The sequence below is a fragment of the Macrotis lagotis genome, chromosome 3, assembly GCF_037893015.1.
Source record: "Macrotis lagotis isolate mMagLag1 chromosome 3, bilby.v1.9.chrom.fasta, whole genome shotgun sequence".
Lineage (NCBI taxonomy): Eukaryota > Metazoa > Chordata > Mammalia > Peramelemorphia > Peramelidae > Macrotis > Macrotis lagotis.
This window is the reverse complement of record NC_133660.1, coordinates 44,476,174-44,493,777: the sequence shown is the minus strand read 5'-3', so window position 1 is coordinate 44,493,777 and position 17,604 is coordinate 44,476,174. Positions and strand designations below refer to the sequence as shown.

Below are 17,604 nucleotides of genomic sequence, written 5' to 3'. Positions count from 1 at the left end.
TACCTGAAAGTCATGATCAGGAAAAGAGCCTTGACATCATTTTCAAAGAATTACTACAGGAAAATTGCCCTGATATTCTAGTAGCAGAGGGCAATAGAACAATTATTTCACAAATTAATTTTATTGCTTTTTGATTTGATTTTTCACTTATGGTTAAAAGTCATCATACTAAATAAAAGTAGCTCTTTAAACTACTTTACAATTTCAAAGGATAAAAGCAGTATAACAGAATGTCAAGCAAAAAGATTTTTAAATTAAATATGTTTCTTGATCATTAGTTAAGCTTATCTAATATATGATCATCTTAAATCAATTTGATAGATTATGTCAAAATAATGAGTAAAAAGAATGGAATCATTGGAAGAAGGGATATTTAGAGATCACTAAGAAAAAAATCCCTCATTTTACACTAGAGGAAACAAAGTTCTAGGGGAAGGAAAAGTGACTTGCCCAAAATATCTTAGGTGATGAAAGCAAAAAATTTTGCAATTAATGATTTGAAATATTCATGAACTGATCATAGAAAAACTTAATACCACAAAATTTCAGTTTAGGGCCTAGAGTAGAATTTAAGATTAGAATAATAAAAAAAAAGTTAAAAGGAATTTTACCATTCATTCAGTTTTCCTAAAAGCTAATAAGAATTAAAATCAAAGAGGGAAAATTCAAGAGATATAAAAATAAGACAAATTGTGAAAAAAAAAAGTGACACATATGAAATAGATTAGAATGATTTCATGGAATATTGTTGGACATTTACTTATCTTATCACTATATGACTGAAGGAAAAAGAGTTGGTATAAGAGATTAATTATTTTACCACAGGCACCAGAAATGAATCAGAAAGGGAAAGTGCCATTTTATATTACAATTTGATAGATTTTGAGATGAATGGAATCTTACAGACATTGGGTACAATCCCTTCATTTTAGAGATGAAGAATTAAGCACAGAAAGGCTAAGTTGCCCAGGTCACATTGCTAGCATGTTTCTGAGTTGGAATTTAAACTTATTATGAATCCAGTGCCCTATCTATTTACCATGCTGCAATGTCTGAATATAAGCATCCTTCTAGCCTAGAGCATGACAAGAAACAACAGACCCAGTAATCTGCTGTCCACATCTGGGAGTTTGTTATATATTATATTAAGTTAGATAAAGAAAAATCAAATTTAAACAAATCTGTAATGGTTAAAACTTTGAAACCAAAACTGTAGATCACACTGAATCTTCCAAGTGCTTAGAACACATAGCTTAATTCATCAATGAGAAATTAAGAACTCTACCATGAAAAAATTGATCAGAATGGCACGAAAGAAAAGGAAATGGGGCTCCCAGTGCTAAGGGAGAAAATAAAGACTAAATGTTTGGGGTCTTGGGAGATAGATATTCTGGAAAATGAAAATATAAGCTTTAAATTGAGTAGAGTTATCAAAGGCTGAAATCTGGACTGCTCCACAGAAGATTGTTTTGACAGACTGATCCCAGGTAGGGCATTTTTCCCTCTCTTTTTCCTGTCAAAAGTGGATTTTTGGAAGGACATGACTCTCTTCATTTTATGCTATATTTTCTATTATATTTCTTTCTTTTTCTGTTTGAAATGAATGTACTAAATTTCTCCTTCAACATCTACTTTCCCCAATCATTGTCCCCAGACACAAAAGAAAGCTCAGAGAACTCTGAATTACAGGAACTCACCTATTCTCTTTATTCTGTCTAAAAAAGGCACATAAAAGCAGATTAATAAATGCTAATTAAATTTTAAAGAAGAAAAAAGTTTTCTTTGATCTGCTGTAAAAGGTTATACTACAGGCCTTTATAATATTTTAAGCATCCTCTTTCACTTCCCCAACCATGTAACTTTTGTTGTCTACATGACCTACCTGAACTTAGCAAACAGGATCATGTAGCTCAGGAGAAGAAAGAGATGTATATTTGGAGCTACATCTGGATATATTTGTAAACATACATATGTGCATACAAATGAATGCATATATGTATATACAAGCATACATAAGTATATATGATATGACATCTTTGAGACACATGTCCATCCCTATTGATTGGGTGTGTGTCACCTTCCTGAGTGGATAAATAAACTGTGTACCAGGCCTGACTGTAATCAGGGCAGTGGTTAACAAGGACTTTGAACATTTTTTTTGGGGGGGTCTGCTAGCCAAATGGGGTTAAGTGACTTGCCCAAGGCCACACAGCTAGGTAATTATTAAGTGTCTGAGACAGGATTGGAACCCAGGTACTCCTGACTCCAGGGCTGGTGCTTTATCCACTACACCACCTAGCTGCCCTACTCTGAACATTCTTGCAGCACTTACCATCTCAGAGTAAGGTCGGATGTTGAAGGGGAAGACTGTAGCTGCTAAAGCACAGAGAAACTCAGGGCTCATCCACATTGAACTGAGATCTGGAACATTATGATATAAGTATCTAAAAAACTGCATCAAGGTAACAGGATATTCTCTGAGCCAAGACCCTTCTTCTTCTGATTGCCAAGGCTGTTATGGAAGGAAGAAGAGAAATAAAGAATCAGGATAAGTAAATGCTACTGTTCAAAAGGAGAATGAGAAAGTCACTGGAAAAACACATACACACACACACACACAAACAAAACCATCAGCAAAAATGCAAATTTATGGTTATTATAACATAAAATATATATTGCTCCTCCCTCTACAATGTAGATATTCAAAACTACTCATTCTTTGATCTTTACAGAAACTTTTCCTTGGAAAATTAAAATGCAATAGACATTTTTTGAGCTCTATTTAATAACTTTCCTTTAAGTTCTAACTAAAATCCCTTCTTTTACTGGAGGCCTTCTCTAATCCCTCTTAATTTTAGTACTGTTAATTATTTCTAATTTAATATTGCATATATGCTTGCTTTGAAAATGTCTGAAATAAACTGTAAGGCATAAAAATAACAAAAACAATGTTAGCAATTATCTCCATTCCCTAATTCCTTACCCTCTCTAATCAGTATAGAATACTAAGGACGAACTACCTCAATAAATCCAACATACTGGATACAAAGTAGAATATAATGATATGATCATATAGCAGTGATTAATAATGGTATAATGTAATACACAACACATATTTATTATAAAATGTTATTATATATGGTACTATTGTAGTAGTGGAAATAGTTGGCTATAGTACAGTAACTGATGTACCTAATACCGAGTCAACAAATTCTTTAAGTATGTTCAGTATACTCTTTAAAAATGCAAAGAAGCAAGAAATGCAATTTTCATCTGTGAAAAAGTCAAAATATTTTTAAAAATTGTTATATATACTATAAAATGACCACAAATCTAAAGGTTTTTGATGTATGGATGTACAACCGTATCACCTGGTTAAAAATGCTGCTTATATGTGCAAGGTACAGGTACTTAAAGGGAAGTACACTGGACCTGGAATTAGAAGATTCTTTAGTTCACAACCCAGTGCTAACATTTGCTTATTTATATAACTGAAAAAAAAATCACAAGTACAAGGGGTTCAGTTTCTCGTCAATTGAGAAGTGTCCTTGGCATACCATAAAGAATCACACATTTGGGAACTATTATTTAAAGGTACCTATAACCAAAGGTTGCATAACCAGCTTAAGGTAAGAATGATGGCTGACTACACCAGTAATCCTTCCAGGTTACAGCTGTGTCAGATCACATGAATCTCTAGGTCAGAATTTCAGGAATATGTAAGGAAGAGATTTTTAAACATACAAACCTTTATCTACAAGGAGTGTAACAGTAAAGAATCAGAGAGGGTGTGATGAACATGGAATCGGATACCATGAATTAAATCCTGGCCTTGTCACTGTGTGACCCTGGACCTTTGCTCACATTAACTCTCACATTAACTCTCAGTGTCTCAGTTTTCTCATCTTTAAAAAGTACAAAATACACCTTGCAATCCCTTATCACAGGATGTGGCTATGATGAAAATGCTTTGTTCCAAATTAAAATATTACATAATGGAAGCCAAGAAGGAAAAATGCCACTAAAACAAACATCAAAGACCTTTGAAATAAACTTATCCTAATGTTTATAACATTATATGATGTAAGAGTAGGACATCAAAAAAAACCCCCACCCAAATTAATTTAAAAAGAGAAGGCAAAAACCTTTGCAGCCAAATTAAAGCATAAACTAGAAGACAAAATGATCCATGTACTGTGGGACTTTGAGGCTCTCATTCCCATGATTAAGGAGCTTCTATTCAGAATAATAGAGGCAGATGGAGAATTATTAATATTGCTCAATGCTTCATCTTACTTACTGAATTGAGCATGCTGCGAAGCATTCCCAACAACAAAAAAGCAGCTTCTGTGCAAACATTATGGATGGAAGAGACCACAGTCCCACTGGAGGCCGGAACTCCAAAGATAAATGTCCAAATGGAATCCAAATCAAACTATAGGAGTGAAGTAAAACAAGAATTAGGTACAGGTTGGGTTCTTTTCCTCAGAAGGAAACAAGATTTCTAATATTTTAAAATAATTATATTTTATTTAAATTTAAATAATTATTTCTAATATCTTTAAAATGAAGTTCTTTAAACAACCAGATTGATTTTGATTCAATCATTACAATTGCATAGTTTTAGTTAGTATGAAGAGACAGGATGAGAGGTAAATTTCACTTTCTTCCATATCCTATGAAATCTATCTAAAAAAGATAAACTATATTCTACCAGCACATTCTGTCATATGGGTCTTGCCAACACAGACTATATTTTAAGAGAGTACAATTGTTCTTTCCAAAAAATTATCACAGTGAAATTCCAGAAATTATATTTACTAAACTGCTAAATTTAAAGCAAAACAATTTTCTCAAATGATTTTCAATGAGAAAATAATCTGAATGAACTCCTCTCCCCAACAAACAAACAAATTCAGTTTCACACTACTCACAGAATTTCTTGCAACTTAAGTAAGATGAAATTATGGGGTTTTGTTTTATTCAAAGCAATTTTAATCAAGTGCATTTTTAGGACCATATAAGCTTGCAAAATAACTGCTATGATATACAACAAATCTTTTAGAGGTTACTTTTTATTTATTAGGCCAATGTTAGGACAAAGAGTTACAGATTTTAATTTTAAAGAGATTACAAACTATTGAAACTGAGACTTTGACGTGTTTATGCTCCAGGATGCAGAAGCATAAATAAGTCTAAGCTATGTTGAAAATTCTTTCCATACACACTAGATTGATTGATCTTTCTATCTATCCATCCATCTATCTATCTGTCTCTCTACCCATCACCCCAACTTCTACAAGAAGCCTTGTCTAACCCTTCTTAATTCCAAAACCTGCTAATTTTCTCTTTATCCTTATTATAGTGTACTTTGAATAGTTTTACTGATTTCCCTTTGAGATTGTAAGTCCCTTGAAGATAAGGATTATCTGCAGTTAGGTGCTTAATCAATACTGACTGACATATATTGATTTGTGTTTACAATTGTCAGAAAATCAGAAAGCACCGAAGCTTTACTTTATCTTCTAATTTTAGATGTCATATTACTTTAAATTCTTTTAAAAATTAATAATCAAGAAAGGTTTTAAATCTTATTTCTTCTATAACCACAAGTCATTTGTGGAAACAACAAATTCTTCATTTCTAGTTTTTCAAATGAAAGCTGTATTTTGAAAGAATAAAATCCCTCAAAATTATTTAGTTCAGCAGTGAAAAATGTTTCTTTCAGTGCTGACCTTCTGATTGCATATAATAGCCATACAGGAAAATATGTACTTGTGTTTGTAATTACTTTAAACTTACAAAAAGGGGAAAAAAATCACCCTTTTTGTGAATTCAAATTAAAGATATCTCCAAATATCTACTAAGTCATCTTTATACATATGTAATAAATAATTTACAAATTTAGTAGAGGACTGTTTCTGAAGAATTTAATCTATAATTCCCATTGTTAAATTTATTCCCTTCCACCTGCCTAGTCTAAATCACTAAGCACCACCCCCCAAATTAAGAGATGTGCCTCGCAAGGTCAATTCCTACCTGGCAACCCTGATTACATCGGCTGCTGATGACAGGTACACTGACCTGTAGGTTTTCAGGCAGCTCGGTGACTGGCTGCTGCAGAAAGAGGGCCATGAGGAGAAAATAAAGGGCAGGGACATTAGTATGCTTAGGGAGAAATGACTGAAGAACTGGAAAACCAGGAAAATGACAGGCATCCCGATTAATCTCCCTGATAGCTGATCGGCCACCAGCACTTCTGCCCACATTGAATCCTAAAGAAAAGGAGATATAAAAACAAGTGTAAAACTGACTAGCATGGCTGTGAAGAATAATGATCAAGATACTCAAGTCTGGAGCACAAATGCCTTTCTCAAGAGGATATGGGTTTAATGGCCCTTGTGGCTATGTGCTCATGTCTAAGATGATGATGGAGACTCCTGGGAAAGAGGTAAATGGAAGAGCTCTGTTCTGTCTATGGTTAAAAAAGTGGAAAGGGGGGGGGCATCTAGGTGGCACAGTGGATAGAGCACCGGCCCTGGAGTCAGGAGTCCCTGAGTTCAAATCCAGTCTCAGACACTTAATAATTACCTAGCTGTGTGGCCTTGGACAAGCCATTTAACCCCATTGCCTTGCAAAAATCTTAAAAAAAAAAGTAGAAAGGGCCTGAGGTCTAATAAGCAGGAAGTGGTCAACCTAAAGACTCAGACTCAGACTTCCAAGAAGTTTTCAACCCTAGAAAGAAGCTGGCAGGATCAAAACCCAGGTACAGATAAAAACCAAGCTCAAGAAGAATTATAATCTGGGTGGAGCTAGACTTTGAAACTTCTGAGCTGGGGCAAGGGTAGCAAAGGAGACCTGTTCAAGAATGTGTGGGAGAATCTCCTCACTGCTTTATTCTGCATTTCTGTTCAGATAAAATCAAGTTCTGTTGCAGGGCAATTATTTGCCTGTCAGCATAACTGTTTCCAACTAGATGTCCCACATCTGTAATCTCTACATTTCCAAAACAAAGCTCATTAGCTTTTTAAAAAAAAATTCCTAACCTTTTCCTAACTTCCTATTCTTGCTGAGGGCATCATCATTCTTTCAGAGACAGAGACAGACAGACAGACAGACACACACACACACACACACACACACACACACACACACACGACAACCCATTTGTAGAGAAAGTAAGTTTAGATGCTGTCTTGTGTCCATTCCCAAACAGACCACTAGTTCTTTTAGGACAAGAACTGCTTTTGCTTTTCTGAATCCCCAACAGTTGGAATGGTACTATTGTATAGGAGTTGCCCAATCAATCCTTGTTGAGAATCTATCTAAGGACTTGGTGAATACCTGTCAACCTAGTCTCAATTCATTTCAGAAGTTTCCAGCTTTCAAAGTGAGCTAAGGAGGAATGACCCAGACTGATAATTTGTTACCGAGAACCACTTAGGACTCAAGTCCAAGGTGTAGAGATATTACCAAGCTGGATGTATCGCAGGCTTCAGGAGTCGAAGATCAGCAATCACAAGCTCTCTCTAGGTCAGAGAGAACATATAATTTTGCTTCTTCTAGGTAAAAAGTTTCCTACCCAGCACGGTGCCAATTTTATTCGTCAAGACAGAATCGGTCTGCTCAAGCCAGCCTCCACCGCTGAGTCCTTCTTTAAACTTGATGAGAACAGACTGGTTGCTTAGCAGGACAACTAATATCCTCATGGCTGCAGTCACTGTAGTTGAGTGCAAATGTTCCTCAGTAAACATCAGGAGCCAGTCAAAGCCCAGTGTCCTGACTAGATCTTCACAGGCTCTACTCGAGGGAAAGAGAATCAAGTTCAAATGTTAGTTTTAGGTTTTTAGTCAGACATTGTCCAACGTCTCTGAATAAAATCGGTTTTTTTTCTTGAAGATCTCAATTAAGATAGCAATTAACTTTCATTAAAATGAAATGATGGTGCAAGTTATTTCTCTGGGTATTTTCAAGTAAGGTTAGTTGACTTATTCTATCAATTTTGGAGGTACATCAAACTAAACAGAAATAAAAACAATCAGCATGAAATGTCAAGATGGAGTTTTACTTACTGTATATTAATGCTTGTTTTTTCCTTTGATGAATAGACTAGTTTGAGTAGAATGTCTAATAGTCTATTTCTCAAAAGTATAAGATTAGCAGATACAAGACCTCCAAAATCTTCCTCAGTTCCTAAGAAAGAAAAGGCAGCCATTAAACTTTCTATGAGAGACAGTTCAAAGCCCATGAGAACATTTTCTGGGCACTGAAATCACAGGATTTCTTCCCCAGAAAAGTTATCTAGAAATTGTTTTTTTTCCACACAACTCACAAATAATAAGGAAAGCAAAAAGTATCTATCAAATCTTTTTTCTTACTCCTAAGATAGGATTATCTAAGTTCTGATTTAACTTGAACTGATAATATTGGTTATTCTCATACAGAGATTAGAATAATTTTTTCCATAAAGTAAAACTGTTTGTAAGGAAAACACATCAACTTTTTGCCATATAACAAAAATCCAGAACAATGCAAAATGAAGGTAGGTGTAAATCTAATTCTTTCTCAAATAGTGTAAATTACAGGACAGGGATATAGAGGAGAAGAGAGGATAGGGCAGGGGGAAAATGAGAATAATAGATGGAAGAATAAAGAAGGAAAAAAGATAGGTAAAGAAGAAGGAAAAAAAGAAAAAAATAACACCCACGGGGTGAAAAGAAAACACAGAAGGAAAGAAAGAGAAGTTTCTGGAAGGGAGGAATGAATTAGAATAAAGAAAATAAGAACAAGTAAAGGTGAAAAGAAAGAAGCAGAGGAAAAGTGAAGGGGAAAAGGAGAGCTGTTGAGGCAGAGAGGAAGACGTATTTTGTTGAAAGAAGATTCTTATTCTTTGGCAGAGGTTATGGTTGAGAAGCAGAAAGGGGAGTATTTTCATTTTCTCTATATTCAGATGTGAAAGAATATCTCAAAATTAGCTTGTGCAAAAAATTATCTTTCTCCACACACCTTACCCTAGTCCAAAATTTCCTAATTTTGTCAAAAGCACCTACCCCATTCATCCAGGCTCCAAGGTTCCCAAGTTTGGCTTTATCCTTATCTCCTAAACACTTATCATTTCTTGTCTCCACAATACATTGCATTCAAATCCTTCTTTCTATTCAGAGATATTACCCTAAATTCAGATTCTCTTCATTTCTCACTCAGATGATTACCAGTCATTCCCAATCCTCAACTGTTAGTACATTTTCTCCCAAACATCTTAGTATTATATTGCATTTATTCTCTTTATATTTATTTGATATATGTGTGTGTGTGTGATATATATATATATATATATATATATATATATATGTATGTATATGTTTTATTTGTATTTGTTGCCTCATAGGCAGCTAGATTAGAGCACCGGGCCTGGGTTCAGGAAGATCCGAGTTCAAATCTAGTCTCAGTCTGTGTGACCCTGGGCAAATCATTTAATATGTTTGTCTCAGTTTGCTCAAATGTAAAATGGGTTAATAGTACAACCTTGCAAGGTTGTGTGATACAATTGCATATTCCTTTCCTCCCCTTCTTTCCTGATTAGAATGTAAACCTCTAATGATTATTTCATTCTATTTTCATTTCTATATTCATTCTGTTTTTATTTTCAGTATCAAGCACATAGCAGATGTTTAGTAAATATATGTTAATTGATTATTTTTTTTCCCAAAGAGGAAAGGCAATTTTACAAAGAAAAATGACAAAATTCAGAGGAGTCAGGGGGAGCAACAAGAAATGAAATGAATTTTTGAATGTCTTTGAATTTAACAGATCTTTCAAAGTTCTGAAACCACACTAAAAGCATCAGTTAATAATGGAAGCAGGCAAAGGTCCTCCTCTCCCCTGGACCATTGTCTTGTCATGACAGAGGAGCTTGCATGGCTCAATGAAACCATGGGTAATATCGTGCAGAGCAGCAAAAGGTGAAGAAGGACAAGAGTCCTTACAAAAGTCTTGATCCAATAGAGAAGGAATCTGCAGACCAAGGCATTTGGGCTCAAAGTCTCTCAAGACCAAGACAGAGCAATGACAGAGACTGCCACACTGGTGGCTGCAGTTTAAATAACAGTGCTACTGATGAAGCTTTTTGAATAAATTGGGCATTAAAAGAGTGGAGTGTGAAGAATTTCATATAAAGTTTATGCATCAAGATAGATATAATAACTATTACACTCTTTTATAGATTTTCTAGTTGATTAAAGAAAGCCAAATACAGCTTTGGCTGAAATTGCCAGGTCTCTGACCCTGGACAAGTTCACTCAACTTTACTGAGTTCTCATTTTCCTTAATAACAAATGATAACCACACCTGCTCTTCCTAATTTAGTGGAATGTTAAGAAAATCAAGTATGCTCCTATAAAAGGACTAAAGAATATCTTTCATATCATATAGAGTAATCTGGTATTGTTAACAGCAGCAGTGAGCAATTTAAAAGTTGCAACCATACTTAAATTTCAAACAATTTTCCATTTCTATACCATATATTTGATAAAAACAGGATAAAGTAGCATAAAGAGTAGGTAAAGAGTAATTAAATCCTTCTTTCTATAAAGGAATACTTACTGATTGTTAGGAAAAAGAAACCAAAGATAACAAGCATAGGTTATGGGAGGTTGGTGGTGGGTGGGTGAGAGGGGTGTCCCGACAAGGTTCCTTTATTGAGTTTTTTTTCCTGAAAAGTTCCATGTAAGTATTTTTTTTTAAAACTCAAGCATATGGTTCTTAACCATTTTGTGCTTGGGGAATCTGTGTAATGCCAAGGACCCCTTTTCAGAGCAATAGTTTTAATGAATAATATGCAATATATAAGATTAAAAAAGTCAATTATAATGAAATGCAGCTATCAATTGTAAAAAAAAAATTAGTTCACAGATCCCAGGGTCAAGAAGCTCTAACCTTTGCTCTAAGGACATTGGAATATTAAAAAAATTATACTATATAATGTGAATTTTTTTGTGGAAAGAGGAAATCACATTTTAATTTTTTATAATTATTTAGAGAGTACAATAGGCTCATAACATGTGCATCCCCCCCCCCCATCTCAACTTATTTGCTGCTTTTCCCCTTTAATTTAGCTTTTAGGGGCTTTTATAAACTGAAATTTCTTTTTTCTTTTTTTTAAATTTTTACCTATTTAAGGCAATGGAGTTAAGTGACTTGCCCAAGGTCACACAGATAGACAAATATTAAGTGTCTGAGGTCAAATTTGAACTCAGATCCTCCTGACTCCAGGGCCAATGCTCTATCCACTGTGCCACCTAGCTGCCCCTGAATTTTCTTTTTACTGTGTATTTAACAATCATCAGTTAACACAAACATTTCAATACACACACACACACACACACACACACAACCTCTTGAGAAAAACAGAAAGGGACTTTGCTTATGTCTTGTGCTGAACTTTTTAGTTTCTTCTATGCATTAAAAAAAATTTCTTGATGGCTTTTTTTCCCAATATATCTTACTAACTCCATAACACCTCCCCCTCCATGCATCCCCTACCCCCACCAGAGAAAGTCATCATTTCTCCATATAAATCTGAGCTTTCAATTACAATCACAGGTCTTTGCAATCCACAAGAGGGGGGAAAAGCACTACAAAATAAATAAAAAGCAAAGAGTTACTATCAATAAAATTTCAGACTACATTTTTGCTTTCCAAAATAAACTTTCCTACTACTGTTATTTTTTAAATCCTAGAATTCTTACCTGTGTCCAGTTTTTCTTCATTGTTTATTTCCATGACTACAAATTTCTCACAGACAGCAAATGTTGGCAAAGTAGATGCAATGAACTGGCCAAACCTTCAGACACAGGAAATATAAAATAAGGAATTCCAATAGAAAATACACTCTTTCTAGCACAGTGATAAATATTTGGTGCTTAACAGATAGTATTTGAAAAACTGATGATTTCAATTCAGATTCTATGGATCTTAAAGTACCAAAGAAGTGGTCCTATCTTCTTGCCAAAACTAGTCACTCTACCTTGTCCTTGATTCTATCCCATCTTGTTTCAATGATCAAACCGTCTCATTTTCATTCTCTTTCTTTCCTACATTCTTCCAAGCTTAGGTCTAACCTAGCCTGAAAACATACAACATACCTTCCTTTGAGTTTATTATATGTTCAAGGCATGTGAATGTGTATATATGTGTGTGATCTACCTAAACTTCCATAAAGAGTGGGCTCGCTCTACTTCCTCATTAACCATGGACTTCTCAAACCCCTAAAGCTAATTTTTCTTTTTTGCTTTCTCCAAGGTAAAAGATAATTTTTTTAAAAATTTAACATTTCTTATCTTTACATTATCTACATTTCCTAATATAGTGCGCCTCCTCCTCTCTCTCTCTCTCCAAGACAGCCATCCATAGAAGAAAGAAAAAAACATTTAGTTAAACTAAACCAAAATCCAGTGAATTCTTCCCTGTCCAGTTCAATGGTTCACCTTTCTCAAAGTCTATGCCAGTTCCTATGTTCCTGATTCATTTCTTATCTTATTCCAAGGCTATCTGTGCTTTTTTTCCTACCCTCTTTTTATCTTGCCCCCTAGAATGGGCCCTTACTTATCTTTTTTCTTCTCACTCTAGATGCTCCCAGAACTTCTTACTCCCTCCCATGGCTTTACTAAAGGCACCTAATGGTAGAGCATGCTGGCTTTGAAGTCAAGAAGATCTGAGTTCAAATGCTGAGTCAGATACATATTAATTAAAAGACTCTATTCTTTCAGTCTTAGCTTCACCATCTGTAAAATAGGGATAACAGCAGCATCTACATAACAAAGTTGTTGTGAGAATCAGGTGAAATAACACGTAAAACATTTTGTAAATCTTAAAGAGCTATGGGAATGTTAAGATACTATTGTTACTCCCATAAACTCCAAATTTATATAGCTAACTCTGTTTCTCTAAGCTCAGTCCCACTTTTAAAAAATTCTCAGCTTTTACCGCAAATAAAGGCCATTTCCATATGCCTAACAGAAAACTAAAAATGGTATAAAAATGCTAGCTGTAAGTATTTGAAATCAGAGATCTTCATTTCATCTACTTGCTTCTTAAAGAAAATCTATATAATGAATTTTGTGTTAATTTCCGAGCTGTTATGTTCATTTGTACTTCCTTCTAAACTTTTTCTTTAAAAAGCATTTTTAAAAAAATTGTTTAGGGGTGCTCCTTTTTTGGAATCATTGTTCATAATATCTCCTCAGTCTCCTTAAAAACTGAGAAAGAAAAACAAGTACCACCATCACAAAGGACCAAAAAATGTCCTTCAATCAAATAAGCTGAGTCACACAAAATGCCTGGTTAACCATGTTCAAAATGCTCATGTCCTTTTGCACCTTGAATCCATCATCTTTCTGCCATGATACCGACTGGCTGCCTCAAGGTTAAAAGATGATTGGTCAAGGTAAGAGATATTCAGCCTTGCAAGTTTGTTATTCTTTACCATGCTGTTGCTCTTGTGTAAGTTATTTTTTTCTTTGACTTCATTTTGTACCAGTTCATATGACCCAGAATTCTTTGAAATTTTTTATTTCATCATTTCTTACAGCACAATACATATTTATAATGCAGAATGTTTATCTATCCCTCAATTAACAAATGCCTACCCTCCCCTTGCAGTTTTTTTGTTCTACCCCATCCCCAGGCCCTTGAGAGCATAAAGTTTGTTTTATTCTTAGTTATTCCCTCTCTAGTCTTTCTTCTCTCACCCCCAGCGTTTTCATGCCAACTTCTTTGCATGTATGTGTATCCTTTGTCCAATTCAGAGAAGAATGAAATTAATCTGATGTTTGTATACTCTTTCCACATAATCCCATCATGAAAATATCAAGTTCTACCCCATTCCTATGCCCTCCATTATGATATTCCTCCTTTTCTCCTCCCTCCTCTTTCTTCTCTTCAACTCCTAGAACAAAACTAATCCACCCAAAAGTTCTCTGCTTTTCTTATTTAACTTTTCTCAAAATTTTCTGAAATCATTAAGGTTCTGGAAAGGTATTTATTTGTCACCCATCAGGATGTTAGCACTGCATTATCTGAAGCCTCTTCCAGGGGTTCAATTACATCTACATTTCTCTAGACTTTTCTGTTTGTATTTCAGAGTTACTGTAAGTTTTATTCCTTTCATCAGAAATGCTCTATTTCATTGAAGATCGACTTTTCCCCTGTGGGATTTTCCATAAATATATAAATTCCATACACACACACACACACACACACACACACACACACACACTTTTCTATATTATGCCTTCTTTTCTTTTTTAAAAGAACTTGATTTATCATTGAGAATAATCCCTCTCCCCTCAAAAAAAGTATTTGAAAGTAATGAGAAATTATGCCAAGCAGTCCTTACATTTCAAGTTAAGAATCTAATAATTTATATTCTTCAAAAAGACATCTTAGATTTGAAAACATAGCATGAATATCTATATTTGAATGGCTTTAAATCACACACCTGGTCTTGACTATTCTATGCATAAACTACTTTTTCAGACAGTAACTTCACTTAAGTATCACTTTAATTTTTTTTTAAGTGAAACAAAAGATAACATTACCTGAGTAAGTCATTGCTGCTGGGGAAGCCTTGGAGTAAGAAGCTCAACACATTACTAATAGCAACAATTGTGGGTTGGGACAAAGACATATCTCGAAGTGTAAGTAGAAGCTTTGGGATTAACTGAAATTCCCTCATTAATTTAGCATTCTTTGAGGCTTCACTGAAAGAGAAAGCAGTTTTTAAAATAGCTCTTCTTTTATCTCTGAACTAAAAAATTCCTTTACCTATTGAAAATTTTTAGTTTAAAACATGGGCAATAACTAATACCTGGACTCTGTGAGTAGTTCAATGAAATGTTCAAATAAGGAAAGATGTAACTCATATGGTGCATGAAGCCAGACCTGAAATATAAAAGCAGTAGTAATGAAGGGAGAGACTTTATTTTATCAACACTTTGGATTTTCCCCAGCACCTAGGACAAAGGTCTACAAATAGTAGTCACTGAATAAAATGACCAATGAGTAACATTCTTTTAGTGTATCAAATTTGATTCTCCTCATTTTATCAACATAATTAGTAAAACTGATTGGTTAAATTATTAATTATTTCTTATACATACTTCAAAATCACAAAGCAAATCCTGGAAGGCAGTGGAGTTTGGAATGATAGATGTCTCGTGTCCACTATCAACAGTTCCCACCAAAGAGAAAGTCAGGTGGAGAATGTGGCTATTAAGAAGTGAGCGTTTCTTTTTCAGCAGCATGGCCAACAGCTGAAATAAAAGATGTGACAGGCCAGTTGATAAAACATTCTGAATATTAAAAAGTGCAAACATTGGAATACATTAGATATCTAATTAATGAAAACAAATTGAATAAGACTAAAGAGATCTGACTACTCTTTGTATACAGAATCTTCTAAAATTGCATGCTTTTTTGTAAGATTACAACAAAATTTTCAAACAAAAAATACAAACCTATATAATTAAGTGCTTCTCAGAACTACTTTTTCATTTATTTCTAGGAAATTGTCAACCGGAACTTTAAAATATATATGGTATAGTTAAAAACCAGAAGAAATTTAAAGCAAATGTTTTTCTTCATTGCTGATCCATGGAAAATTTAATCTTTTTCTAATCACATTTGTATATAGTCATAGACCTACGAAGAATTATGGTACTAGGGAGTGCTTACAAATTAAAAATAGTGAAAAGCTATTTCAGGACCTCTAAAGGGAATCATGTGTCAACAGAATATATAAGGATAGCAGGTATATGTGGCAATATGTAACTTGTTAAGTCTTGGCCCTAGGACCCAACTCTGGTCTGGCTAATTATGCCTCAGACAAGTGGGAACTTGTTTCACCTTTTCACCAAACCTAGGCTCTCTGAAATCCAGATTTATGTCATTACTTCTATTCAGTTACTTGTGATCTGATGAGAATTTCAAAGTATGTTAAACCTATACTGAAATAATTCATTTGAAAAGGAAAAGTTTAAAGACTCAAAAAGGAAAAAAAAGGAAATTAAATAAGGCACTTACTTCATTCTTATTTCATGCTTTTTTAAACAAATGTAATGAATAATAAGACTCTTTAGGAGAATCTGGACTATGTTTCTCCTCTTGAAAGACACTTGAAAGACATGCTACTAGTCATCTTGAAAACAAAAAAATTTTTTAAAGAGGAAAAATAAAGTTAAAACCCTTAAATTTACACACCTGATAACCCTTGATTCTTTCCATTTCTTTGCTGGCTAGTGGGTTACTTTTTACTACACAAACCAGAGCCTTTACAGCAGCATACAACCCTTCCACATCAGATGCCATGGCCACTAATCCGAGAATGGCCGCAGCTCCACCAATGTATTGTAAAGTCGTTGCCACAGGCTTAGGTACAAATGTTCTTACTCCTGAATAAAAGACAATGAGAACTTATTAGGGCCAAAATTCATTTTAAAAAAACAGTTAAATATAATAATAATGCAATCTGTTTTGATGACTTTTCCATATCTCTTTTCTTCCCCAAAATGATTATTCTAATAAAATCAAGGTAATCTGCATATAGTAAGGGATTAATAAATGCTTTTTTTATTCATTCATGAATATTCTCAATTAATTTATATAAAATGGATTGAGCAGTTATAAACTCAAGAGATTATTTTTGATGATTTTGATTCTTGGATGATTAAAAAATAATGAAATATAGAATTTCAGAATCAATTCTAGTAGTGATTTGACTTTCAGGTGGCCATCAGGAGATTAAAACTTTAGTAGGGTCTTTTAAAATGTGTTTATAAAACCATTAGAGCTTATGCTTGCAGTGTAAGAGAAAGACTTCAGATAGGTAATGAATAAGAATCTTTTAACATAATTCCCTAATTCTAAGAGAGATGTGAATCAATTTAGAATAGATAATGTATTTTTTTTAAGGGTTTTGCAAGGTAATGGGGTTAAGTGGCTTGCCCAAGGCCACACAGCTAGGTAATTATTAAGTGTCTGAGGCCGGATTCGAACCCAGGTACTCCTGACTCCAGGGCCGATGCTCTATCCACTGGGCAACCTAGCCACCCCTAGAATGGATAATGCAGATAGAACACCAGTCTCAGAGTCAGGACCTAAGTTCAGGGCCTGTCTCTAAAACATTCAGATAACATATGAGCAAATTCTTGTTCCTTAAGAAATAATCAGGGGCAGCTAAGTGGTGCAGCGGATAGAGCACCGACCCTGGAGTCAGGAGTACCTGAGCTCAAATCCGGCCTCAGACACTTATTACCTGTGTGGCCTTGGGCAAGTCACTTAACCCCACTGCCCTGCAAAAGCCTAAAATTAAAAAAAAATAATCTATGCTTATAAATTACAAAACAGGTGCCAATATGAAAAGGAGGTTCTATCACGTGGCACTCTCTACAAGATGACATCACAAATTTGTTCCAAATTAAAATATAGAATAAAAAGGACACTGTTATAATTTTTCACTTTTAGGTAAGAATTTTGATTATTCTGCTACCACAAGTGATTACTTGTAATGAACATCATTTCTGGGTCACAGAATATATACTCATTTAA

The 17,604-nt window shown here is 34.4% G+C and overlaps 1 protein-coding gene across 7 annotated transcripts in view; it reads right to left on the bottom strand.

Annotated features, from left to right (window-relative positions):
• WDFY3 (WD repeat and FYVE domain containing 3) overlaps positions 1 to 17,604 on the bottom strand; it is a 311,818-nt gene that overhangs the window by 81,241 nt on the left and 212,973 nt on the right. For 6 of the 7 annotated variants that reach the window (XM_074228578.1, XM_074228572.1, XM_074228575.1 and 3 more), the window contains 10 exons: positions 16,258 to 16,448; positions 15,159 to 15,311; positions 14,867 to 14,940; positions 14,598 to 14,759; positions 11,748 to 11,842; positions 8,073 to 8,193; positions 7,583 to 7,800; positions 6,040 to 6,275; positions 4,301 to 4,435; positions 2,333 to 2,512 (listed from right to left, as the gene is read on the bottom strand). In XM_074228578.1, the coding sequence (XP_074084679.1) occupies positions 2,333 to 2,512; positions 4,301 to 4,435; positions 6,040 to 6,275; positions 7,583 to 7,800; positions 8,073 to 8,193; positions 11,748 to 11,842; positions 14,598 to 14,759; positions 14,867 to 14,940; positions 15,159 to 15,311; positions 16,258 to 16,448 (1,565 nt within the window). The remainder of the gene's footprint in view (positions 1 to 2,332; positions 2,513 to 4,300; positions 4,436 to 6,039; positions 6,276 to 7,582; positions 7,801 to 8,072; positions 8,194 to 11,747; positions 11,843 to 14,597; positions 14,760 to 14,866; positions 14,941 to 15,158; positions 15,312 to 16,257; positions 16,449 to 17,604) is intronic. The other variant, XM_074228573.1, reaches the window with a different exon arrangement.